Consider the following 26,786-nt stretch of genomic DNA (forward strand, 5'->3'; position numbering starts at 1 on the left):
CCTGGTTCTGAATCTGCTGGCCAGCTGTGTCCTATTTGGACTTAATTATTTGGGCATATTTTCCCCATGTACGCCTGGGTTTCCACCATGTGCTCTGGATTCGTCTCACAGCCCAAAAGCATGCAGGTTAGACGAATTGGAAACTGCCATATGTGTGAATGTGAGTGTGAATGTTTATATATATATATATATATATATATATATACAGTATATACATCAGATGTGCTGTGGACCTTCAGTCTTTCCTGATTGTTCCTTGCTTCTCAGTCATTACACAGTGTATGAATTGGATGGATGGATACTTGAAACCTTGACCCTAAAATCAAGTCCTTGTCATAACCATGTATATTTATAAGAAGATGAAGAAGAAGAGTGTGAGTCCCATAATTAATTAACACCTCAGCTTAATTAGGATTCACGGCTACAGACAGATCAGTCATTTGCTTGTCATCATTCACTTTATTCTAACAATCTGTGTTGCTAACACCCGTGTGACATTCCCCATAATGCCACAAATGTATAATGCTCTGATCTCTCTGGCAGTCCGTGATGTAATTAATTATATTGTGTTTCATCTCATTTCACCCATGCATATTGACAAAAACAAGCAGTCAAGAGTGCTGGGAACCTTTCTGTATGATTGCATGCGAGAAAAGAGAGTTAATAGACCATGTGAAGCACTAGACAACAAACAGTAGTAAACAAGCGTTTGTAAATGTAATGACTCTTCCTGAAATGAAGTGAATAAATGTATACATGTAATTTGGTCAGCTTGGAGCAAAGCAAATGTCAGATCTGTAAATTGATTTCGACAGCACGTCCATTGATTTTCGAATCTTGAATCTTCGAATTTCTGTGAAATCATTAATTAGTTCTTGAATTCAACATCACAAGTAATTATTGAAACTGTGGGAAACACTGATAAGATGCAAACACCAATGATAAATACATCTGTCCATGTCCTTCACTCACCTTTGCTCTCATATTACTGACATTACTTGTGTTTTCCATTGACATGAACTATCTTTTTCCTCTAAAATGGGATGTTCTCTCGCCTCTGTTTCTGTCTGGCTGTCTGCCCAACGTCTTCAAATTAAAGCTAAAATCTGGAGGACAAAATTGGAGAAATCTCTGGGAAGCAGGCAGCATTAAAGTAATGAGGTTTGTTCTGTGTTTTCAACTGCTGTGTCATGGAAGTTAAACGCTTGGGGAAACATGGACTTGTATATACTGTACATAGAGTATAAATATGATAGATAAATATCATGCCACATGACCAGGACAACAAAATCATTCACTATTCACTCATTTATGGGGAATTCCCTGTATGGGTAATAGCAGCACAGACATACTTTCCATTCAAATAACAGGTTATTAACTGGACCATCTGTTTGCGTTTGGGAAAATTGGTTGATTTAGTGGTGTGGCCAAGGATCCACACGTGGACGGAGACTTTTTTCCAGGACTGAAACAGTGGGCTTTTTAGAAGTATTTAAAAAAGAAATGAGTTGAGACTCAGCAGAAGCTGACAGGCCACTAAGCTGTTTGCACCCGTTTGTTCCTCATTCCACTGCAGTCTGCTGACTCTTGCCTCATACAAATACATGGTGTGTTTGTGTGATAGACACGTGGAACATCTATGAGGCTGCCATGGTTTTTAATAGACAGTGGCTGTTCTGCAGTTCTCTAGAAGTCTGTTTTTCAAAGGAAGAGATACAGAAAGCAGAAGGGAGTGACATTCAGAGGAAGACGTCGGGGTCTTCAGTCTACTTATCATCACATACAGTTGTTGATAAGCAGACTTGCTGGGACAGCCTCTAACCCTGCGTGACCCTGCACAAGAGAAAGTGGATATGGATGGATGGATGAATGGATGAACATATTCTAACCTAAACCTTAAGACTAAGTCTTAAAGTCTTAAATTGTAGGTACTGGATTTCTGTCCCCACAATGGAGTCTTCACTATGAACACATAACGTATTGTACATAGCCTACAATAACTATATAAATACAAGAAATAAAATAAATAAGTAAAATAGAAATAAATAAAAATGGAAGAAGTATTTTTTTTATCAAGAAAAGTAGCAATACCATGGAGTAGAAATATCTGTTAATTGTTAATCAAATACTTTGTTAAAAGTCATGCATTCATTAAGTAAATACTATAAACAGCAAATGTACTTAAAGTACTGAAAGTAAAAGTACTAATTATGTAGAATGACCCACTTCAGAATAATGCATATCATATTATTGAATTATAATTACTGATTAATGTGTACAGCTGGCAAAGGTGGAGCTAATTCCATCTAATTAATATAGACTGGGAATCTTAATAAACAACATTACACCTACGCTTACACCAACTTTATTTGTTGATTTACATTTTGTTATTAATAATGTGAATCGTCAAAATGACTAATGTTGTCAAATAAATGTAGAGAAGAAAAAGTTCAACACTGGCTTCCAACATCTAGTGGAGAAGAAATACAGAGTAGCATAAAATGGAAATACTTCAGTAGAAGTTCATCAAAGATATACTAAAGTACAGTCCATGTCACCCTCTACCACTGCGAGTTGTTCTGCAAGCGTCCTCGTGCCTACATCCGAAGTGTTAGGATTTCCGGAGGTGTCCTGAACGTCTCAGGGTGGGCTGGCCGCTGGTGTGTCACTCGGAGCCCCTCCCTCCTCTTCCTCGGCTTCAGCTCTCAGTCTGGATCCTTCACGCCGGGAGAGTCAGCCAGCCGTGCGCCCATGAGCCGGAGAGAGTGAAGACTAAAGAAACCCGACTGAAGAGCGACTCAGACCATGGACCCTGAACGTCCTCTCTGAGGATTTAAACTCACCTGAACCCAAGAGACGACACCTGGACAGAAGAGCAGAAGAGAGACGTAAGGAAACAGTCTCATTATTTCCAAGTCTCACTTTGAACTCTTACAACTTTGTTTGTGGTCGCAGCCTGTCTGTGACCTTTCACATCTCTCCCTTTCTCACAGAGGTGAGGAATTACTCACCCACCTGTGTGAAAGCGACAGCGGGGATGTTATTCACACCTGGTACATTGACATTTCTGCGTTTGGGCTCACTCACAGCACTTTACAGATGTTTATTATAGGCGAGCATGTTGTACAACTGTGCTATACAGACAGACAGACAGACAGACAGACGGATAGATAGATAGATAGATAGATAGATAGATAGATAGATAGATAGATAGATAGATAGATATCCAGTGGGAAAGCGCAGTGCATTATCTGTTGGTGAGTTTAAGTGAACCTCTGAACTTTCCCTTCTCTTTCCATAGTTTTAATATACTTACTGTTTATTACAGCGTTGTCTCGTGTCCATGATGCAGTTCCCACGCTGGGAAACTCGTCACTGTCACTTGCTGTCACGTGTGGCATGTTTGACTGTAGACAGAGAACAGCCTGTCAGAGATCTGCTGCTGCTGCTTCTGCTGCTGCTGCTGGTGGTGCTGGTGGTGGTGGTGATGCTGCTGGGGAAACAAGCCCCGGCTGGCAGGGAGTGAGTCAGACCGGCATGAATAGCTGGAGGACACGGAGCTGAGGGGCAGAGCTTCCCTCACATGTGGAAAATAGTTTCATATGGGTGTCTTGAGCCAGCTTCATTGTTTCCGAAGAGGATGAGGAAGCTGGAGCAAAGACGGCAGCAGCAGCAGCAGCAGCAGCCGAATCTTAGGAGGAGAGGAGTGTCCATCATTGTATAACTTTACTGTGCAGCTCAGAGATAATGAGCAGCATCTCAGCTGCGAGAGCTGAAGCCTGTTGCTGTTGCACACAGAGGCTGCAATAACATGTATGTCATGGAATGATTGGCTCTGTGACTTCTCTGACTTTGTCTTTAGAGCATCCACCGGCTGACTTAAGGCAGGTGGGTTAGCAGTGAGCTGAGCACTTGATGCACACTTGACCTAGTTGAGCATTATGAAGTACAATAGCCTGTTGTGTAATGACTCATGTGAGGCTCTTTGCTTGTGAAAGTATCTGGTAAAGCAGCGGCTGACTCTGGGTAAGCTTTAGATCCAAACACCACCACAGTGTTTTGAAAAACAGGTGCAGATTAATCAGTTACATGAAAGTGACATTTCAGAGGCTTAGCACCTGCTATTGGCTGTGACATTTTGATTGGTCCTCACTGAGTGTGGGCGGTATGATGATTTGTACCATGGCATGATATGATGGGAGATTTTGTGATTCTGTTTATACTGTGACCGTTATCCTGTTAACATCTCTGATTACTATAGTTGGCAGTGGTACAAATCAATGAGCAGGATTTCTTCATGACAATTTTTTTTATTATTATTATTTTTTTTTTGCATAAGTGTGCAAATGTACTGCAGTGACTCGATGGAAAATAAACATTCCTATCTGGTTAAATCATCTTTCTGGAACAGAGGCCAAAAGTTTTTATGCAAATAAGGATCTCAGGATGCTGCTCCTTTCCATGTAACATTCAAATTAAACCGGGTGTGAAACCCTCCACTCCAACCTGAGGCGAGCATTAACATTTCTGCCCTCAAGAATTTGAAACTGCAAATAGAAAAACTTGTACAGCTCTGTAAATATCACTCATACTGTTCATTAAAGTGCAGTAACAAAACAGAAATATGTAGTTTTACTTCCACAGTTCTTTTGATAGACTGGCAATAAGAGTTGAGTATTTCTGTCATTTTCACCTGAAGCAAAAAAAAGAAAAACACTGAAGAAAGTGTTTCTGTTCATCATGACTTTAATATTTTATGTATATTTTAAAAAACAAACTTCCAGCACATTCAAAGATGAAGAAAGTCAGAACTTTCCACTTTGCAGTTTTCAGTTAATCGATCACGGTCGTGTCCTCGACGAGGTTTCTGTTCCACCCAACATGGAAAACACTTCTACCTGCCAATATTCATAGATAATTGATAACGCAGAGCTCTGCATGACACATCAGTACTTGTCCCAGGAGCTCGTGATGCTGAGGCTTTGTTTTGAACAGCTAAAGGTGATGACAGGGGTGTGCTGTGTGTGTGTGTGTGGGAACAGATGTGTTTAAATACATGGGATCTCATTTTGTCCTGTCCTGGTCTGAAGGGGGGATGGGGAGGGGAGGTAGTCATCCCATGTGTTTATAGGTATGGACCATAGTAATAGTAACTCATGATGAGCTTTAACCTGAAGATCCGGCGTGTTTCTCTTTGTAAGACGTTCTTTGGTCCATGTCCTCCTGTCTTTGACGTCTCTGTGGCCTCTGCACCTGCCGCTTTGGTCCATTTCTAACGCTTGGCCGTGGGATCGTCTTCATTTCCTGTACGAATGGCAGATTTGTTGCTCAGTGATTCTCCCTTTCAGTTTGCTATTTGTTCTCCCCACATAAAAACGGCCTCATGGGAATCGCAGGCGATATGCTGCATGAGTTGTACTGCGGCTAATGAATCCTTTTATTCTATCTGTTTTATTTGCGTGTACATCCTTGAAGCTTAGAGTTTGTTAACTTCAAACAGGAAATGAAGACTACCCACTGGCCTGGTGTTATATACAGCACCATGGATGTAACCTGGACTCACCTCATCATATGGAAAACAGTCCTGCTCTTCATTCAGGACTGGACTCTATAGATCTACTTTGAGGCGACGTGCAGTCAAGTTAATGAAGTAGTTTTCTAGTGGATCATATGCACTGCAGACACACACACACACACACACACACACACTTCAGTTCGTCCATGGTGCTGCGTGCTGTGTTTGTCCTGGTCTAGCATGTAAATGTGTTGACAGATGTGCTCGCCGGCTTCTGTGAACTGTATTAATTAATTAATTATCACCTTGCTGCGCTGGTTTGGCACCAAATCAAGCAGCAGAGAGTCTTATGATGAGGGCCAGTGCTAATCAAAGTAAAGCACAACATAAATGAGTTTGAGAAGAAATGTTTGAGGAACTGATCACATTTCTGCTGAAACGTGCTGAGAAGAGAACAGAGGCTTGGATTGTCAGCAGAGACAAATACAGTCGCATCCTGTTATCCAAATAGAAATGATGCTGATATGTTGCTGCTGACCTCCAGGGAAAATAAAGTGACTTCACAGCAAGAGGACATCCTTGTGCTCTGTGCCAGAATTAGCTTTTCCCATGAATGAGCAGCATTTCTCGAGTATTTTCTGTGAAGTGTGGGCAAGTGGGAGGTGCTCCTGTCAGCGGAGCAATGGACCTGCCTCTGAAACAGAAAGTGTCAAAGAAAATCTTTTAATCCCACAACTAGACTGGTTCTGCCTTTGCCAAGAATTTTGAGTATTTTTCATTTTTGTCCTGTTCGCTAATGTGTTGGCTCCATTTCTTCCAGTCATGACACAGGTCCTCTCCCTGCTGGAGTCAAAACTGACTTGCCTGCAGCGCTGCTTTAAGTCCGTGTGTGAAGCCTCTGAAAACCTCCTCTCTCTCTCCTCAGTGAGATTCGCCCCAGCCAAAGCCCAGCCAGGCCATGCTCGCACTATGACCACCACAGTGTAAGTATTGCATCATATAAACTAATCAGATATAACTGACTGTGAGATGACGGATGGATCGGGGTCAGCACCGCACCCCTCACTCATGAAGGATGCCATTCAGTGTGAAATGGGTCAGAACATACTGCCAGTCTGGGGAGAAAAATAACTCTAGCTTTGGAGCTAAAAGTTACACATAAGTGGTTGAAACATCCAGTTTCAGCTACTCCAAGTCATAGTAAAAATGCAAAATTGTCCCAAACTATAGAAAAAAACAGAAACTGTGACATTTCTAGTTAGAAGGTGTGGGGACTTCTGTCACAAAGATTGGGAGGTGCTGCTTTTGGGTAAACAAGTTACAAGCCACAGCCTACCTGGAGCTGGCACTGGGAAGCTGTTCGTCTGAACTGCTGACCAGTGTCTTGTGTCGCAATGCCTCACGGCAAAGACTGAATGCCAGATGAGTCATTATGTCTGTTGAGAAGTTGGTCCACCCGTTCTTCCACTGTTACTGTGTCAAACTGTTGTTTCCTGGCACTGGGCCGTTCACAGGGACATACATGCCTGCACTTCCCACTGCTCTCACACTTCTTTCGTCATCACCTTCAGGTCGGGCCATAGTAATTCACTCTTTTATGTCATTACCCATAGATTATAATCACACCTGCAGCCTACTCCCATTTCCAGCTGATTCTATTTGCGTCAGTATTTAAACTCATTTGTGGGAAAGAGAGATCGCCTGTTCCCAACTTTTATATTCATGCAATTGCATCAAGTTGAATTTGTGAACATTTAAAGATATTGCTCAAAGCTTATTAAACACTCAATTGTTCCTCATTTACACCCGTGCATCAACCATAAATAATATCTGGCTCGCTCAATTTCTGTCCTCACAGTCGATATTGCTCTGATTTCTGCCCTTTGTGCAGCTGCACTTTCAGTGTTTTCCCCTCTCTCTGTCCATCCCTCCGTTACTTACCCCCCCATCTCTCTACAGGGTACAGTCTGCAATGTTGACAGTCCTGGTGCATATTTTCCTGCTGTCCCATGGTGAGTTCCACCTTCAGCACAACGGTGACCTCTCAGCTCAGCTTGTAGGATGTCTTCTTTCTAAGAAAATATTCACGTACAACCTGTTCACATTTGGAAAAAACAGATAAGACGGAGGAGTTTCATTTCTAAAATGCATTTTTTTGAGGTTTTGGTCCCAGCAAAGTCCAGTTTCTGACACTGTCTGTTTAAGTAGTAGGTTTGTAAGAGGTAACACTGGTCATGATGTGGAAGTCTACACAATCTCCAGACACAGAGGACACAGCTGCCTCATATCAGTGCTGACACTTGACTCCTTCAGATTTATTGTGTTAAGGAAAACCGCTGTACTCTTCTTTGACAGCCAGTGGTCATGCCTACGTGCTGACTCTCACCTGCTCTCACTCAGTAGCAGGTGAGAGTCAGCACGTAGGCGTGACGACTGGTTGTCTTTGTCCTCTCATGCTCTTTTCAAACACACAACCACAGGCGTTAAAGCCCACGACTTCTGACTGACTGACACCTAAACCTTACATGCTGCCATTTGGTCTTTTTGCTCAGTGAAAACTGATACAGAGTTAATGAGCTGTGTTTGGTTAATGATTAAAAAAACACCGGAGCACTGTGCTCTGAAAGGGACATTTTTACCAATTCAGGAGAAGCTTGGCCAAAAAAATATTTTTATTGAACTTAAAAGACATTTGTACACAGATTTAAAACAAAAACCATTCACTGTACTTTGCACATTTTTTAAATCAGGTGCTTGGTATATTCCTCCAGAGCTGCTGCGTAGACACAGAACATCATCTTGAATATAGATTAAAAAGACTACATGCTGTATTTTGACATGTCTGATGCAGAAAAAACACAACACAAAACTTCAAATATAAAAACACTCTGAATATCTACCTTTTTCCTTTCCATGCATCTGTGTGAGCAGGTGCTCAGTGTTTGGAGCCTGATGAGGGAGCATCCCTCCACTCAGGTGCCCAGGAGCTCCCATGGCAGGATGAGCTGTGCTGTGACTCACCTTCAGCCCACACGCACGCACCAGAGACGAACCGCTCTCAATTAAAGCTCCCACACCATCGCCGCTGCAGCTTCAGAGGTCCGACAGCCCATTCGCATCCTCATGAGTCCTCTGCCGGTAAGAGGTTATCCAACACTGGTATCCAAAATGTTTCGTAACAAATAAATGATTAATCTAAGGCTTGTTGAGCTGCTCCTGTTCTGATTGACCAGGCCTGTTGAATGAGTCTGTTCATAGGAAATGATGTATGTTCACATCATGTCTGCATTTACACAAGTTGAACTTCTCTTTAATATGATGCTGTAATGATAAATTTTGACATTAAGGGGCTTGTCATTGATAGAATTGGTCACATGTATACGATGCAGCTGCATTTCAGCCATAATGGAACTCGTTCTGGGCGAATTCACTTAACGTCTCCTGCACTTTTAATTTCACTGAAAACTATTTTAATTTCAAACCAATCCCTCAAACTGCTTTAGGCAAATATTCAAAAACACTATTATCACACACAGCATTCAGCTCTCGCAACTCGGTTTCAGACTATTCCATGTTTGACTTCAGACAAGATGAACAGGACAAACCTCAGCGTCTGCATGAGGTAACGTGAGCGTGTTTGTTTACAGGACGACATTCTGGTGATTCAGGCAGCAGGGTAGCCGTGTGTATGGCTCCTGCTCCTCAGAACAAACGGGGGGGGTTAAGTGTGACAGAGCCTCATAATTCTGCCTGCAGCAGCATCACTTGTCACTGATAGAGATGCCTGTAAAGATCAGCCTGACAGGCTCATTACACCTTTATGGCTTTTCAGCTTGAATCCCTCCCAGTCTCCCATCAGTGTGAGGGACCCTGTGAGTCTTGTGCTGCGATCAATTCATGACCTGTTGTGGTTAAGGAGGTTACCTTTGTGTCTGTAAAACCAGCTATTTCTTTTTTCTTCTACTGGTTTTAGAAATGGCTCATCACCACTGTGTTCTAGCAAGAAGAGAAAGCATCATGAAGGTTGCTGAGTTGAAAAAGCAAATCATTGTTGGTTCAAGTGAGTCATAATAACTTGCACCCTTGATATTATTGGCGAGGAGGTGAAGATGGAGGAGAGGCAATATAGAGACATTAGGGAGGTTTTGTTTGCTTGCATTGATCTGTGAGGCGCTGTGACACATCCAGATCGATGGTGATTAGCTAAGACCTTCAAGCTTTATGCCTAAGCAACAGTGATTAAACGGAGAAGTCAAAGGCCTGCGCTGTGCCTCCTGACTGCTTTCTGAGGCCTTTTCACAGCCAAGAGTGTGATTCAGCTCCAAGGTCCCCGGCTGTTTTGCTCATCCATGTTTGCTTGTTAGCCACACTTATATTTATTCATATCATTTGTTGCTTTCTGCAGCAAAATGTCCTGAGGACAAGTGTGCAGGAGACTGAGCCTGAGTAAAAGGTCAGGTGTTAGTTAAGAGTTCTGACTAGGATCAGTCCTGGTATAGATAATGTATATGCAACATGGCAAAATGTCTGTTTCTTCCTTTTATGTGTGACATTCATTCATTTATATATATATGATTAACATTCCCATCATCCTCAGCTTTACTTTCCAAATACTCGCAAGCTAACACGAGCTAAAATACGATTTATGAATATGAGTAATATTACACCCGCTAAACATCACCATCTGTAACAATGAGCTCTAAGCCAAGACTTTTAAAATCCTCTTTTTAATTATCATGTCTAAACTGGCAGGCCGGAGCTCTATCACCATGTTGCCTCTTGCAGCTCTAATATTTCAGTTAGTCTAGTTTCATAGCAGAGGCTTAGTTCTCAGAATATAAAGCCAGGCCGTTTTCTCAGAAGCCTCAGTAGGAGGTCGCGGTCAGCCAGTTTAAATATCATCTGGAGATGGCACTGATCATACTAATAACATGCAAATGTAATTTATTGTCAGGCACCTGTTTGGACATACTGTGCAGAATTGATGAAAACTGGGAAAATTTAACATGTGACCTGCAGCCTCACAGCCGACCATCAGCCACGCTGGATGCTGGTCTCATAGCAGTTAGCTTACAGCGTCTGTCGTGAGTATGAAGCTGCTCCCTTTTATCATTTTTTCTTTCCTTGCTGTCCTGTGTGAACAGGTCTGTGTGTGTGTGTGTGTGTGTGTGTGTGTGTGTGTGTGTGTGTGTGTGTTTGTGTGTGTGTGTGTTGTAGTCTGACCTGGACCTTTCCCGGCTGCTCAGTCGGGGGTTAAGTATGTGTGTTTACTCTGATCAGCAGAGGGGAAGCTGTGTGATATCACACTGGCTCCAGGCTTTTATTGCAGCAGGGATAAAGAGACCAGTTCACCACTGATCTAACACGCACTTGATAAGAGTCGATTCCCGGCGTCGCACAGCTCTTACATGCAAGCCGCTGCTGTGAAATGTTTGCTGGAAATGTCAACTAAATTTGAAGAAAAAAAAAAAAAAAAAATAGTGAGACTTGTTGTCATGTCATGCTCCATAATAGCTAATAAATGGACCTTTGTCAACAAAAATGTAAGAAAAAAGGTGAATCTCTGACAGATATTTGAAAACAATCCAACTATATGTGTTTAAATCTGTGGTGAGACAGAGAGAATATAGAGATATTTATAAGTGGTCTTAATTTGATCTTATCTTACTACAATGTACAGCCACTCAGAAAACTCGCTAACTAAAGGGTTTTCCGTTTCTGCTTCCCAGGTCTCACAAAGAGGACGGCAAAGCAAACGATGGGAATCCTGAATCTGATGTTGTCTGTGAAGCCGAGGATTCCTTCATGTGTTCAGTCGGCCTTGACGCTATGACAAACTTTGTCACTGTGGTAACTGTCAACATCTCTGACGCCACAGCTCCACCAGTCCTACTCAGAATTCCCGCCCGACCAGGTAAGAAAGGGATGTGGAAATGCAGTTTGCTTTTCGTTGGTTTAAGATAAAAATGGATTCATAGCTAATGGATTCAATTGAGTTAAAGCAAGTAATCAACTTTAGTCTGACAGAATCACACTCTCCATTTTCAACCAGTTAGAGGAAGAATTAGTCACGGAGGAGGCAGAGAAAGCAGTTTTCTCTCCAGACTTTGCAGTTAATAATGTAACACAGCCCTAATGAATGCTGTGAGATTCTTGTTTTTACATAACCTGCTGAGCTGTGGGAGGCAAGCCGAGGGAAAGGTTGTTCAAACAACAAGCAAAAAACCTACCAGAAAATTGGATTTACACAAACACATACTTACATACTGCCACATACCTACTACACCGTTTTAAATGCTTAACAGTAAGTCATGAAAAAAGCAAGTTCCCGACATTCACTGTCTCTTCAAAGTCACTCGGTTACTGGCATCAGAGCCCCAAGACTACATTCAGACATGCACGCAGATGACGCAGGGCTCCTCGGTGTGTAAAACATCTACAGTTTCCAACGTCCTGCTTCAAAGCGATGCATCTGGACAGATAAGGAAAAAAAGAGTTTTTATTCAGTTGATTGGCAGACGTGAGCAGAATAACTGAGGAGAGCTGGACTATGGCCCTGTCTGTGTGTGTGTGTGTGTGTGTGTGTGTGTGTGTGTGTGTGTGTGTGTGTGTGTGTGTGTGTGTGTGTGTCTGCAACCACATCCAACCTCTCCACAGTGATAGACAAGGACTTTCCGTGCTGTGTTTATTCAGCCAGACCTTTTTGTTAAAGTGTTGGGGCAGAACAGAGTCTGAGTGGTGACTGTATGTGCAGATTTGACATGTTCTCAGTTTTATCCTTTTCCTCCTGTCTGGGTTACAGTGATTGGTAAAGCCTTCAGCCTTCTGAATGAGCTTTTTCTGTTCTTTAAACAAAGCCTTCACAGTTTTTTTTCTGTGAAAATCCAACATTTTGGAAAGAAACGTTGCCAAGCAGAAACATTTGATTCCCATAAGCTAAGCTATAGACAGTATAGGCTAATCAAGCTGACGTTAATTACTTAAAACATGTTAAAACTGGTAAGAACACCGTTTCTGTGAGCACCCAGTGAAGACTGTACAAAGGCTTTCCCTGTTGTGAGCACAGTCTGGAAAATACATTGTTGATCTATTACTCATAATGCTGAGTAATGTCTTTTCTCCCAGTAGGTATCTTTGCGGTTTTATTAGACTCAATTATCTCTTTCTGTGTTTGTCATAATTGACTGATGAACTGGGAGACTGTTGGCTGCTACTCCTTATCTCACTTCAGTGCATGACAGTCTGGGTCCACACCTCCGAAATCCACTTGAAATGGCCATTCAGTCTAAATATGAGGCTCAATGTACTGCACAGATGAGTCACAGGACATTAAAAATCCTCAGCTACATTTACGTGCATAAGCTTCATATACTGTACATGTAAAGACTATGAATTTGCTGTTCATGTCAAGCAGACAAATTGGATTATATTCTTTATAACTGTATTTTTCATTACTCTGAACTGAAGGTGTGATTGATTCACTTGTTTGGTATTGATAATCCGGCCATAAGGACTGGAGGAATATTGATCTTCATTGTCTGAAGATAAGAGCAATTACAACAAATGTCAACTAGAGATGGACATCAGCAAAGATCTACCCATGAATCTCCAATTTGATGTACAGTTATTATAATGATCCACAGGACTGAATGACTTTTGATAAGATGTGACTTGATATGAAAGCAGGATCAAAGGGGCATGATTGCCAGTCATTTGTCTGATGCATATTGATTGAGCTGTAAAAAACATACTGTAAATATATGCTTCTGTTTTTGATATGATCTGTCTTCTTTGTCTACAGTGAAACCAAGTCCTCCAGTCAACCTGTCGCATGTGCAGACCATAGAGGCAGAACTGATCTTACACTGGGACGAGCCGTCAGACTTTGCCGGCCCGCTGAGATACGAGGTCCGATACTCTTCCAACACCACCCATCCAGCCTGGCAGGTAACACTCAACATGATGAAATGTTACGTAAGAAGTGCTGTCTTCTAAGAGTTTGTTGCTGCACTCATCAAGAGTCATGTGAGCTGAAAGTACTGGTCCCACTTTCTAATAAGGCACCATTTGCAAAGTGTTTTTGCATGGACTGTGATTAATGGCTTTATTGGTGTTATAGATCTGTTATAAGCTGTTAAGAAGAACATCATTTGGTTTCCAGGTTGTAAAAAATTGGGCCAGTGTTTATCATTTCCATTTGTTAATGATGCTGCTGCATCTAGTCTGCCGCTGTATTATGTTGCTAATTATTGAATAGCTTTTACAGCCTATCAACCCAAACGTTATGCTTAATAATGGCTTTTAATTAATCTCTAAAACATTTTAGCCTCTTGTCACAATTAATGAACCCATTACAAAGGGTGCCTAATTAGATTAGGTACAAAATGTACACAGAAGCCTCAGTGACGAGCCTCATGCTCTCATTTCGTTTCAAACAGGAATTATTAGCCGCGGATCGCAAAGAAAGCCTGGAAAGCCAGCTGCAGCTTATGTTTGAAAAGTGAGAAGTGAAAATGTACTTTGAGGTGGTAAACAGTACTATACAGAAACTGACATAATTCATGTCCTGAGTGAGTCACACACATACACACACAGTTACTGTATATGCCTTTCACTGCAGCAGCGCAGCACAAATTTCCACTGACAGGACTTAGTGTTTATGTAGTGCGAGTTGCTCACAGTCAGTCGGGTTTTTAACAGCGTCATACGGTGTGTGCAGCATTCAGCAGTGGATCACAAGCTCCATGATTCATCAAGGGCTGAGACTGTACACCTAATGTTTAAGACTCCTGTAGATGCATAAAGAAAATATTGTTTCAGTGAGACTTAATTTTTTCCATTAGTTTGGGTGTTAAAGTCCCTCATTGTATGTAGTCAAGTCAATTTTATTAATTCAGTCAGATACCACAAATCACAAACACGCCTCAAGAGGCTTTACATCTGTACGTTATACAGTAACCCTCTATCTATAAAAAAAAAAAAAAAAGGCTTTCAGGGAAATTGGCAGAAGTTGCAGGTGTCTGCACACACTGTCCAGCTCTGGCTGTCGTCAGGTTGTGTGTTTTGTTAACAGTTCCAGTTGACGAGACACCAAACAGTTACTACAGTCATGTTGTGATGACGAATTTGGTTCAGTCACCATTCGCTCGTACAAACACGCCCAACTACCCTATCCAGTTTTGTGTGTGTGTGTGTGTGTGTGTGTGTGTGTGTGTGTGTGTGTGTGTGTGTGTGTGCTTGTGTGTTTGTTGACTCCCTCTCTGCTGTCTCCAGGTGGTGTCTGCACCTGGAGAGCCCAGGTCGCCTCTGGATCTGAAGCCCAGACTGAACTACACCATCCAGGTTCGCTGCTCCAGCCTGGACCAGCCTCCACTGTGGAGCGACTGGAGTGAACCTCACCACATCTACCTGGACAGTAAGAACCACCCCCATCCAACTGTTTATATAGAGACCGATGAATAGGACAATAAAAGACATGCAGAATGATATGTTTCTTCTATTTAGTCACACACTTTGGACAAGCTGAAAAGCTGTGTCACTCAGTACAGCCCTGCACGGCTTTTTTTTTATGCTTTTGAGGAATTGTTTGAGTATCCCTGTGGAGCCATTGTATTCATCAAGGTGTCTTTGGCTTTCAGGGGATTGAACTGCAGAATTTAGCAGAAAATAAGTGACCTAGAAATAGGGTCTGTGGTCATGCCAGTGGCTCTAGAGATGGAAGTTTTATTCAGTAGGTCCACCACTTCAGTCCACAGTGAAATATCTCAGCAGCTGTTGGATGGATTGCTGTGATATTTCGTACAGACATTTGCACTGCCTGTGGACTTTTTCTCTGTTGTCATCATCATGTCAAAGTTAAAAGATGTTCAATACTATAATGACAGTCAGCCTCAGCTGTACTTTGTGTTTAGTGCTTAGCAGCAAATGTTAGCATGTTAATGTTATTAGCATTTAGCTCAAAGCACAGCCTCACAGAGCTGCTAGCATGGCTGTGGACTCTTGTTTAATTCAAATTTTTAGCAGATTATATTTCCAGCCTCCAGTTTTGGGAAAGGATTGAAAAGAATAAAAACACTTGAAAATATTAAGACAACTGCCTTTGTCAATATAGACTGGATCAAAAGTCTGAAGTACAGTTATTGAAATAATTAAAAAGTCAAAAGCATTTGTCAGCTGTTCTCAAAAATGTTTACAATCATTCCTGGAGCTGGTTGTTTTGTCAGTCTGCCTTAATATTGGCTTTGGCTCCTCTGTCTGCATGTAGTGAGATGTGATTTTGTTCCCAAATGACTGAACTGACAAAACATCCAACTGAAATGTTCTTTCCAGTTTGGTTGAGTAAAAGAAAAAAATGCCGCACAAATCTGGAAACTAAAAATAGCCTCAACACACTGCTGGTGTTTTGAAACTCACTGTGTTGTTTCAGAACTGAAACAGCTGAACTGAGAGGTTATTTTGCTGTTCGATGACCCGAAAATCAGGGAGTGGAATTACATAATTTCACATTTTTTGCACTAAACTTGATGAGCATTTGAAACCTTTTGTGATGGCTGCAATTCAACTCTCATTTGCTCTGAGAGGGTTCATCAGTGGCAGTGGAAGATCCAAACTCTCACTTCAATTATCTCTCAGGTAGATTTATGTCAGTGCTGCACTATTGAAGCGAGTCTAGCTCATTAGCCTGAGCTATTAATGAAGACCCCATTCCAGTATGGTCAGCGTCAATAGAGTCTGAATCAGAGGTCGTCCTCAAGGTTGACCTGCTACAAATCATGTGACGCAGAGAAATGTCACAAGCAGCAGATCTGTCCAGAGAGCTGAGCGCGAGGCAGTCGTCCATGTGCAGACACGCTTTTAAAACATGAAACTGAGCCTTGAGAAATGATACAGAGAATTGTTTGCAAACTCGAAATCATCCTCTTAACACCATCAGAGAATGCAAAATGTTGGCTGGTCGTTAGTTTGTGCTCTGCAACGTCAGACTGCTCATTAAAGTGTGAACATTAGCCCGAGGGCGTTAAACAACACAACGCACACCAGTCTCATGTGTCTGTCGTAGGTCTGCTTTTGTGTCAGGGTTTAGCTATCTGCGTGCACATGTACTGCATGTGTGGGTGTGTTCAGAGGGTTGCTCATCTGCTCTGCCTCGCATGAGGAAACTTGACCTCGATGCCACAACGTGTCTGTGTGTCATGGGATTAAAAGTTTGTGAGACTCGACAACTCGAGTCATCTCGCCGAAATGACCTACCGAAACTGTCTTGATGATGGCGGGTCTTCCAAGAAGTAAATGAAATGAAAAGTTTGGCTGACATAAAAGAATAATTCTTAGAAAGTCAATGTTTACTGTATAGGCAGTAAAATACAGCAAAGATAAAAGGTCGTTGGATTGCCCATGATGAACGATGATTCATCAAACAGAGTTTTCAATTAATTTGAAAGTTTTCTTTTGTTGAGCTGCTCGCCTGCTTTGCAAATGAGTCATGTGTCTTTTGTTTTTGCTGGCAGAACAGAGGAGTCCACGCAGATGTACAGCTCACACTCAGCCCTGTCAGACCATGTGACAAACAAACAAACAAACAAACAAACAAACAAACAAAAAGAAGTTACAAAATCCCTGAAAGTTTGTTTTCTTTGTAGAATCTGCATGAAAAGTCTGCGTAAGTGAGAGTGAGTCAGGCGTTTGTTCAGCAGACGGCCTTTGTTTTCTCCTTTCTTACTCTTGACGTTCATTTTTCTTTCTGTCCTTTCATAACATGTCTGCGTTCCTTCAACATTCTTTATATTAGTAATCTGGTGTGTGTGTGTGTGTGTGTGTGTGTGTGTGCGTGCGTGCAGCGGTGAGCTACATCCCTGAGAAAGTGGTGGCTCGACCGGGCGAGAACGTAACCGTGTACTGTGTGTTCAACGACCACAACATCAACGCCAGCACGGCCATGTGGATGCTCAACTTCCAGCAGCGGCTTCATCGCAGCCAGTACCACCCAGTCAACCAATGGGTACGCAGCAACTCTTTGCATGCGTCTTTTCCTTTTCCTGTGTGTTTTTGTTTAGAGGAGCACAGTCTGTGTAAACGACTTTTCATTTCCCAAAACAGGTCAGCCAGATCACAGTGCGTTCTTCGGAGACTCGGATGTACGACCTGCTGCAGTGCACTCAGGAGTGGACCATCCCCTACAGCCAGATCTATGTCGATGGTGAGCTTTGGGACCAATAACAGCACAGCTAAATGTTACGCAATGTTAAGGACTGTTCCTGGTACAAGTCCAAAGAAAGAAAGACATCATTTATGTACAGTTTGAGACTCGAACATCAACATTTCACTTTCAAGTTCCTGGAAGTTCACGTCCCTTTTTGGGAGTTTTCGCTGCAGTGGACAAAGACAGGAAAGAGAGTGGCGGCATGTGAGCGCTCAACAATGTGAACCAAAATAATCCCAGTGCACAGAGGCTGTCTCAGGTGAAGTTTGTTATTGTTACCTAAACTGTGAGTGTTTCTGCCTGCGTGTTTCAGGAGCTTCCATTGACATCAACTGTGAAACCAACGGCGACATCGATGCTATGGACTGCAGCTGGAAGAACACGCAGTGGACCAAACCCAAATTCAGATCCAAGTAAAGCAGCAGTTTACATTTTACAGTAGCTGTCTCCTTTTAGTGTGTTTGGATGTTTGTCCAAGCTTTGTTAATGAAACCTTCAATCAACGCTCCGAGCTCAGTGTGCTGAAAACCTGGAAGTTACTGAACGCGGTGTGCCAGACAGCTCATTCATCGAACACACCCTGGAAATAGTTGTGTGAGGTGATACCAGGAAGTCTATTTGAGCAATAAACTATCAGTCAGTGTCATTGCTACATCTGACCTCAGAGCAAGTCTCTACACTTTAAAAAGTGAAGCTCAAACCGCAACAGCAAGGAGTGATGCAGTGATGTAATGTTCATGCTTCATATCTCTTCCTACTAACTGATGAACTGCAGAGGCCTCTTGTGCAACACTCTCGCCTACTCCTTGGATGTTGAAGTGAAAAACACCCAAATTTAATTATAATTCTGGTTTATTACAACTTGGGTCTTGTTTTCAGAGACAGATTGACTTCCTGGTTCAACTATGACCCACCTGGCTGTAGTTGTGCCTGCACCCAGTTTTCCAGTGCGTTCATTTCCAGCTGTGCCTCCACATACAGTGGTTTTTATAAGCTGATTGTTGGGACTGTCTGATCATCTGACAAACAAAGTAAGACCCACGTTGTAAGAAACTGACGTTAACCCTTACACTTTTTGCATCTGAACCTCTGACATACTGTATCATTGTTTGGGCCGTATTGATTGGTAGCGGTGGAAGAAAAGTATCAATACCACAGTGTAAAGATACTCTCTTAAAAAAGTAACAGTACTAAGTGTTAGCATCAAGATGTACTCAAAGTACCAAAAATAAAAGTACTCATTATGCAGAATGAGTTCCACATCAGAATAATTCCTATTATATTATTAATTATAAAAAGTGATGCATTATGTGTAGGTTACAAAGATGGAGCTGATTCCAACTGATTGCTGGGGATCTTACAATAATCTGTAATAATATAGCATAATCTATTAGTTGATTATATTTTCTATGCATAATCTGAATCTACAAAGTAACTAATAACTTAGGTTCAAATAAATGCAGTGGATTAAAAAGTTCATCTCCCTCTGAAACACAGAGGAGAGAGAAAACACAAGTCAGACATTAGAAAATTCATTCATTAATTGATTTGATTATCTTGTGTTTTCTTGGCAGGTGGGCCGACCTGCCGTGTGATGTGATGGAGGAGAGGGAGAGAGCGGGCGAGAAAGTGGGGGAGATGGGACCTGCGTGCCTGCAGGTCCGATCCAGGCAGAAAACCTGCACCATCCAGCCTCTGAGGATGAACTGCTACAAGCTGTGGCTGGAAGTGTCGTCCAGACTGGGCCCCATCAGGTCTAAACCCGTCTACCTGTCCCCCATAGATCATGGTGAGCGCCAACATGAAATGACACTTCTTCCACAACAGCGTTTCTTTTTGATGCTTTTATGCATTTAGATTTTGTTTAAGCAGTTATACATGATGTCACTCATTCACAATGCAGATTAAATGTTTTACATTTTAAACAGGAGCAAATGCACCCAAATGCTGAAAACTCAGAGACAGAGAGAGGAGTGTGTAGAAGGGTTTTCATGAAAGTTCCAAAAATGTGCAACAGAGAGGAGATCCACACTGAAGCTGGCGAGTTGACAGAGAGTGGACAGGCAGGATTCCAGGTCCAGATCACTCACAACACAGACTGACAGGGCGTAAACTGCTTGACCGATCTTGGCACCTGAGCACAGAGAACAGGAGTCAGGGAGGCAGACAGGCAGGCAAGGCAAAAAATAGCAAACAGGTTCCAGAAGGATCCGTGGAGTTCTCGACTGTTACCATTAGGATGAATAAGACGATTTGACGAATACAGGTTGGGAGGCCGGTGCTTTTATACTGCAGCAGCAGGTGAGTCTTGATTGTGTGATTGCGAGCAGGTGTGTTCAGGAGAGGAAGAGGAGGAGGGACCAAACCTGCCAGCCACGGCCTGCAGTGACACAGACACACAAAGAAGACAGACAGACAGGAGACAGAGACAGAGGGAGACACAAAGACACAAGAGGAAGGAGGGAAATCTGTAGATCCAAACATTAAATCTCTGACTGAAACTGAATCATCTCATCATCTTGTGTGTTTCAAAATGAAATAGCATGTAGAAATATCTAAAGAATATTCCTAATATCTAAAGTTTCCTCCTGTTCAGTTCACTTTGTTAATCACAACCCTCAGAATAAGGCATTAATAAGTGCTTTGTAATAACTTACACTCTTCTTCCACACTGTTTCCCCTACAGTGAAACCCCACACACCCACTAATGTGAGGGCAGTGAGCCAGAGCAGTGGGGTCCTGATGGTCACATGGGAGCCTCCGTCTCTGCCGGTCGAGGGGCTCCAGTGTCAGTTTCGGTACCACGTGCCGTCCGCTGTGAGAGCCCAGTGGAAGGTGAGCTTGTGTCAGATTGTTTCCTGACCACAGGCTTTGATAGTTTGGTGAAAGACGTTTATCTTTCAAGAACCTCAGGAACAAGTATTTCAGATGTCAGTCAGGTCCAGGAATGGGCTCAGGTCGTGTTGTCAAATACATTTCATGTCTCCTTAAATGATGCGGGATGCTTTGGCATGGACTCGGTCACTTTGACATGATCTGATATGAGACCATAATCCTGACCTCAGCCTCTGGAATATTGGATGCTAAAAATGGTGAAAACGATGGGGAAATAATTTTCTCTCTTTGCTTGGGTAAAGTGGACAGACAGATGAAACAGCTGTGTACTCACAGATGGGATATATCCCATTCATTTTATTTGTCTTTATCTTAAATGAAAAATGTGCCTGCAGGTCCAGAGTCCAGTGCGGGTGCCGTGGGCGGAGGTCGCAGTGCTCGACATGTGCCGGGTGTACGTGGTCCAAGTACGCTGCATGCACACCAACGGCACGGGCTACTGGAGCGAATGGAGCGAATCCGTCTACTCCACACCTCAGAACAGCAGAGGTACAGTAGGACGCTGTTCATTTCAGGCTTGGATTTTTCAAATAATAGCTTTTAACAACAGTGCTGGCAGATGCAGCTTGATGCTTGACGTGACCTTTTAAATTACATGTGACCTTCTGATTTTAGCTCACCATACACATCATACCATCACCTCCACCTCTAACACAGAGGTAAAAGCTGTCATGTGATGCTATTGTCGGTCTCCCCTTCAGCTCCAGAGCGTGGTCCTGATTTCTGGAGAATTCTTCAGGATGACCCGTACAGAAACCAGACTAATGTCACTCTGCTATTTGAGGTAAAAAGAGATCTAAACATTTGTAACAACAGGATTACAGTTAAAACAGAACTTTAACAATGCTGTCTTTGCTGCTTTTTGTCGGCCAGCATCTCCAGATATCAGGACTCTCGTACTGCGTGGATGGATTTATTGTCCAGCACCAGGCCTCGAGTGGCTCTGTGATGAAGGAGCAGATCGAGCTGGCATCCTCTTACAGCTTTGAGTGGAACCAGATGCCCCAAACTGTGACTGTGGCGGCCTACAATAGTCTGGGGAGCTCCACCGACAACATCAACATGACACTGGAGAGACCGCCCAGACGTGAGTGAGCTAACCCGAACACAAACGACTGGATGGAAAATAGTGAAAAATCCCTTTTACTTATTGTTCTTTTGACCTGTTGAGAGGAAGTATTAACTCAACATAACCAAGAATCTTCCACTATTAGGACATGTTTAATAGTTGACCCGCGAACATAACATACAAACTAGTCATTTGATTTGTATTTTTGGATGGGAATGAAGTCAACAAACAAATACTCCTCAGTCACTCTGGGAAATTAGGATTGACATTTGTTACTTTATTTTTTTGGCTAAATAATTGATCTTCGAGAAACAAATTAATGACACTGATCATTAGCTGCAACCCTAGAATGCAGTAGCTTAATAAAAACATAAAGTTTAAGCAGGAAAACCTCATTGCGAGCACATAACAATGAGTTACAGATGACGATCAGTCAGATTCATGATCAGGCCTCAAAAAACAAGGTCCACTCCAATCAAAGCTGCTGAAAAACAGTGTTTCCAGTCTTATTTTTTCTGTCTTTCCAACCTATGTGAAAGGTATTTCTTGTAAAACATCATTTAGCACACAGGAAACCAGTCTTTTTTTCAATTCCAGTATTATGATCAATACGAAGGGCTGTTTGTGTGTGTGCGACAGTTGTTTATCTCCCTCCTATTACCCATAGTTCAGAGAGAAGTGTTCTCAGTAAACTGACATGAGCAAAATTGTTTTCCCAGACAATGTTTGTTCGACATTTTCCCATAAGTAATCTGAGAAAATGTGTTTTCGGTGTTATCAGCGGCTACTGGCAGCAGGATAAATTAGCATGACCACTGATGTTGTTGTTGCTCTTTACCACCACCATCAAAACACTGGCCCACTGCACCAGTGCACCACTTTATTTTCTCTTTATATTGTGTGTACTAGACCTTGTGGCGTTCACTGTCTCTTGTGTCTGTGCTGCAGGCCGCTGCGTGCGTTCCTTCAGTGTGTTGGTTATCAACAGCACCTGTGTGTCCCTGTCCTGGACTCTGTTGGACAACAGCTCTGTGCCCCTCTTCATGGTGGTCCAGTGGTCTCCACAGAGGCAGCAGGGCCAGAGTGGAGAAACATGGGCCAGGCTGCCTTACACTGACCGTCCCACCTATTTAAGAGGTAAAACGATCTCTTTTCTGTTTTTTTTATCAGTCATTTCTTTTCCCAGTGTAGCTGTTAACAGTGTGTGTTACCGTAAAAGAACAGGTGTACCCAGCCAACATGATTTCAACGTATCATTTCAGGTGATTTCTTTGGCTCTGAGGAATGTGGTTTCTACTTGTACCCTGTGTTTGCTGATGGAGAAGGCGAGCCAATGTACACCACAGGTATGCACCAGTTTTCACGCTGTTGTTTCACTGTCCTGTTCAATATTCAAGTATTTCAGAGTGATGTCAGCACTTCCATTGTGTTATTAACTATAGGTCTGATCTGTGTTTTCCGACTGTTACAGCCACCAAAGGAGACCCTGCAGCCTACATGATGCTGATGATCATCTCCTTCCTCTCCATCGTCCTGTTTGTCACTCTGGTCCTCTCCCAAAACCAGTAAGAGCTCCAATTCAGCGTAAAGATGTATTTACAGGAAATAAACTCAGGAATGATGTTCAGTCCCCAGAAAGTCACTGTGTAAAAACTCTGATATTCAAGTAGTTTGGGGTGTTCTAATACTAAAACAGCAAGACTTTTGGACATTTATCGTTTATCAGGTACAATACAAATGCTGTGCACAGGGTCTGTGTATATCAAGTTATTAGTTTTTTATCCAGACACCTGTAAGAAATGATAAATGATGGAAATGTCTAATTTCGGGAGCAGTGATGGAGTGTGAGTGTGACATTTCACGTCTCAATGGTGTAAGTACACTTGATGAGCTGATGGGAGAGGGAGGATGAAAGCCTTTGGACAGAGACATGAAACCTGGATATCGCCTGCATTTCTTTCCAGGATGAAAAAGTTTGTGTGGAAGGATGTACCCAACCCAAACAAGTGCTCCTGGGCCAAAGGACTAGACTTCAAAAAGGTAAAAATGAATGTGAAACACATGTGCTAATTGCTCCCGAGCGTGATTCATTTGCATGATATTTTGCAACATTATCCGCTTTTTATTAGACCTGAAATTTTTTTAAATGAAATACTTTGACATTTTAGGTAATGCGGCCATTGACTTTTATATGAGAGTTAGATGAGAAGATTGGCACCACTCTCATGTCTGTTCAACAAGAAGCTACAGCCAGCAGCTGGTTAGCTTAGCTGAGCATAATAACTGGAAACACGGGGAAACAGCTGGCTTGTAGATTAATTTAACAGTTTAAAGCACACATGTTATGTGTCTTTGACCTTTGTCTGTCTCTTATGAATAATAAATGTTTTTGCCTTCACATTTAGCCTGTTATTTGCTGTAGTCCGGCAGTTTTCGAGCTCTGTCTCTCACACAAAAATATGCAGTTCATCTCCTCTCTCCCCCGTTCTCGTGTCCATATGGTTTTATTTATTTATCACCTCATATTCTGATAAGTAGTACTTGACGTGTTTTTGCATTTCTTTTCAGGCTGACACCTTTGACCACCTGTTCCGACCTCCTGATGGCCTCCCAGCCTGGCCGCTGCTCCTGCCCTCTGAGAACTTTTCCAAAATTGTTATCGTGGACAAGGTGGATCTCTCAGCTCTGACGACAGCTCTAGTCCAAGCCCCTCTCGTGTCCCTAACTCCCGACCAAGCTGCTGCCTCATCTATCACCCTTCCACCAGAGGTTGACCAAGCCCAACTGGTGGAGAGAGAGGCGCTCCTAGGTGGAGCTCCTTCCTTTGCACTTAATCTGGATGCTTTAACCAGCTCAAGTCCAAGATTAGATCAGTTACAGCTAGTCGACCCCCGGGCAGACCAGCCCCCAGGCAGCACTGACGGCTCTGCCCAGTCTTCAGTCACATACACCACCGTGCTGCTCTCGGACCCGAAGCAGCATCTCCACTATAAGGATGGCAGTGGCAGCAGCTCTAGCGATGAGGGCAATTTCTCTGCCAACAACTCAGACATCTCCGGATCGTTCCCTGGTGGCCTGTGGGAGCTGGATGACCCGCGGCGCTCCTGCTCCTACAACTCTGTGGAGGAGCTTTCTGAAACATCAGAGCAAGAAGACGAAGAGGAGGCGAGAGAAGAGAAGGACTTGTATTATCTAGGAATGGACTATCCGGCAGAGGACGAGGACAGCGAGGAAGACGAGGAGCAGAGAGAAGAGGCGACAAAGACTGGGCTGCTTAAAAACGTAGTTTTGAACAGAGAGGACTGTTGTGTGGAGTCACACCCTTTGCTCGGCCCCGAGGACTCGAGCGAGCTGCTGACAGCGCCGACGCGTGGCTGCTCTCCGCTGTACCTGCCTCAGTTCAGAACTGCTCCATGCACCAGGCAACTCACAGCTCACCCACAAGACACCGCAGGCGGGACTTCCACACAGACAGCCAGTCATGATTTAGCATCTACCAAAGCAGATTTGCATATGTCCCTTCAGACATAATGACGTGTTGAGCTGGGAAATGTAAAATACCTCGACTTGCGTATGATTGCAAATTGATTGTCATCAATGCTGCTATTGTGTTCTGTGGGGAAAGACATCAGGAAGGCACAAGCCTCATTCACAGGCATTTATTTATTTCTTTATGGGGCTTTGGAGCCCAGATTCTACTGTGCCATACTGCTCCTCTGCAGTCGGTTACTGATGCTGAGAATATTAAACTCACATATTTTCAATGGAGGCCAGGCTAGTGGAATAAACTACGGTTACTGCTCCCACAGAGCAGCAGGCAGATTGTACAGGCGGAGGATTGGTCATCAGGAAGGGAGCAGTGGAGGTGGTAGGCATGTTGTGGCTTCAGACATCCCAAACATACAGCACATTTCACAGGTGGTCGTACCTTACATGCATATAAAAACGATGTGACGATGCTGCACGTGCCTTCATTCACTCATATGCTCCCAACATAGTGTGGAAGACAAGCTGTGTCTTTTATTCTGTGCTGAATTATTTCAGCCGCATCTTAAGTGAAACATGAAAGAGGTTCAAAGAGAATAAACTTAAGGCACAGAGAGCCAGCGAGAAAAGGCCCAGAACTCTGCTCAGTTCTGGTTTCCTCAAAGCACATTAGACTGTGAAGTGAAGGCAAACCTTGGATGTCACTCCAAAGCTATTAGTGAGACTATGTGAAAGCAGTTAATGGTGAAAGCAGATGTAGTCTGTGAGTGACTGCGCATGATTTTTGGACACAGAATTTACTTCATTTGTCGGCAGCTTGCGCAACAACATCTGCATGAACTAACTCACCCACCAAAACAAAGAATGTCTTTTTGTACTTTGTGCTGTCATGTGTTTGAGACTCTGTTACAGTTTGTGAGAAATGTGATTTTTCTGTGTTTGGCCATGAGCACCTGCTGTCTGGTGTAAATAATGGACAATGTAATGTGTATTTGAAATTGGAGGAAATTAAAGAGTTAGGAATATGCTGAATCATGGTTGACAGAAATTGTTGTATTGAGAACTTTTGTCTATTTTTCATGGTGAAAATAAAGTGTTTATTGTGAGCGCATCTGGTTTGTGTAACAGGACTATCAGTTCACTTTTCAAAGTTTTGATTAAAAAAAACTTTATTGGTTACATGGTTTGATCATGACAATTAAAAAAAATCAAAAAAACAATTGGTTTTGACCTTGACAAGTCTCAATCAGAGTTTCAAGTGAAGAGATGATATCTGTGCTGCCCCATTTATGCATTCATTCAACGGTGTGCCCTAATTGGTACATTGGTAGGAGATGATGAGTGTCATTCTGGGATTACTTCCATGAGATTTCATTCAAAAAAAATCAAAAAAAAAAAAAAAAAAAAACTAAACCAAATTGGGATAAACATAGTTCATGACTCAGACTCATAGTTCATGACTCAGACTCATATATATATATATATATATTCTTTGTGAGATATATATCTCACAAAGAAAGGTAATTTCTTCATTTAGGCCTGTTGCATCAAGTCTCTCTCTGGAGAAAAGGTCCCCGCCCATAACAGGAGGTCTGACTCACTCTTAGTACCCGGTCATGTCT

The 26,786-nt window shown here is 42.7% G+C and overlaps 1 protein-coding gene across 1 annotated transcript; it reads left to right on the top strand.

Moving 5' to 3' along the window:
* Positions 1-2,708: 2,708 nt before the first annotated feature.
* lepr (leptin receptor) lies at positions 2,709-26,274 on the top strand. Its single transcript, XM_076726938.1, has 21 exons — positions 2,709-2,888; positions 6,441-6,498; positions 7,475-7,527; positions 8,447-8,653; positions 10,470-10,599; positions 11,245-11,429; positions 13,317-13,462; positions 14,789-14,930; positions 17,353-17,513; positions 17,612-17,711; positions 18,028-18,127; positions 19,289-19,503; positions 20,401-20,549; positions 20,945-21,098; positions 21,311-21,393; positions 21,483-21,696; positions 22,627-22,815; positions 22,941-23,024; positions 23,150-23,243; positions 23,643-23,718; positions 24,247-26,274. Exons 2-21 carry the CDS (start codon positions 6,485-6,487, stop codon positions 25,207-25,209), a joined length of 3,459 nt encoding a protein of 1,152 aa, XP_076583053.1. The 5' UTR covers positions 2,709-2,888; positions 6,441-6,484; the 3' UTR covers positions 25,210-26,274.
* Positions 26,275-26,786: the final 512 nt, after the last annotated feature.

This window comes from Chaetodon auriga, chromosome 3 (genome assembly GCF_051107435.1).
Source record: "Chaetodon auriga isolate fChaAug3 chromosome 3, fChaAug3.hap1, whole genome shotgun sequence".
In the NCBI taxonomy this organism is placed as follows: domain Eukaryota; kingdom Metazoa; phylum Chordata; class Actinopteri; order Chaetodontiformes; family Chaetodontidae; genus Chaetodon; species Chaetodon auriga.

Coding starts and splice junctions, on each gene's coding strand:
- lepr (XM_076726938.1), top strand. Junction 20,550..20,944: donor CTGTGAGAGCCCAGTGGAAG/GTGAGCTTGTGT, acceptor ATGTGCCTGCAG/GTCCAGAGTCCAGTGCGGGT. Junction 21,697..22,626: donor ACTGGAGAGACCGCCCAGAC/GTGAGTGAGCTA, acceptor TCTGTGCTGCAG/GCCGCTGCGTGCGTTCCTTC.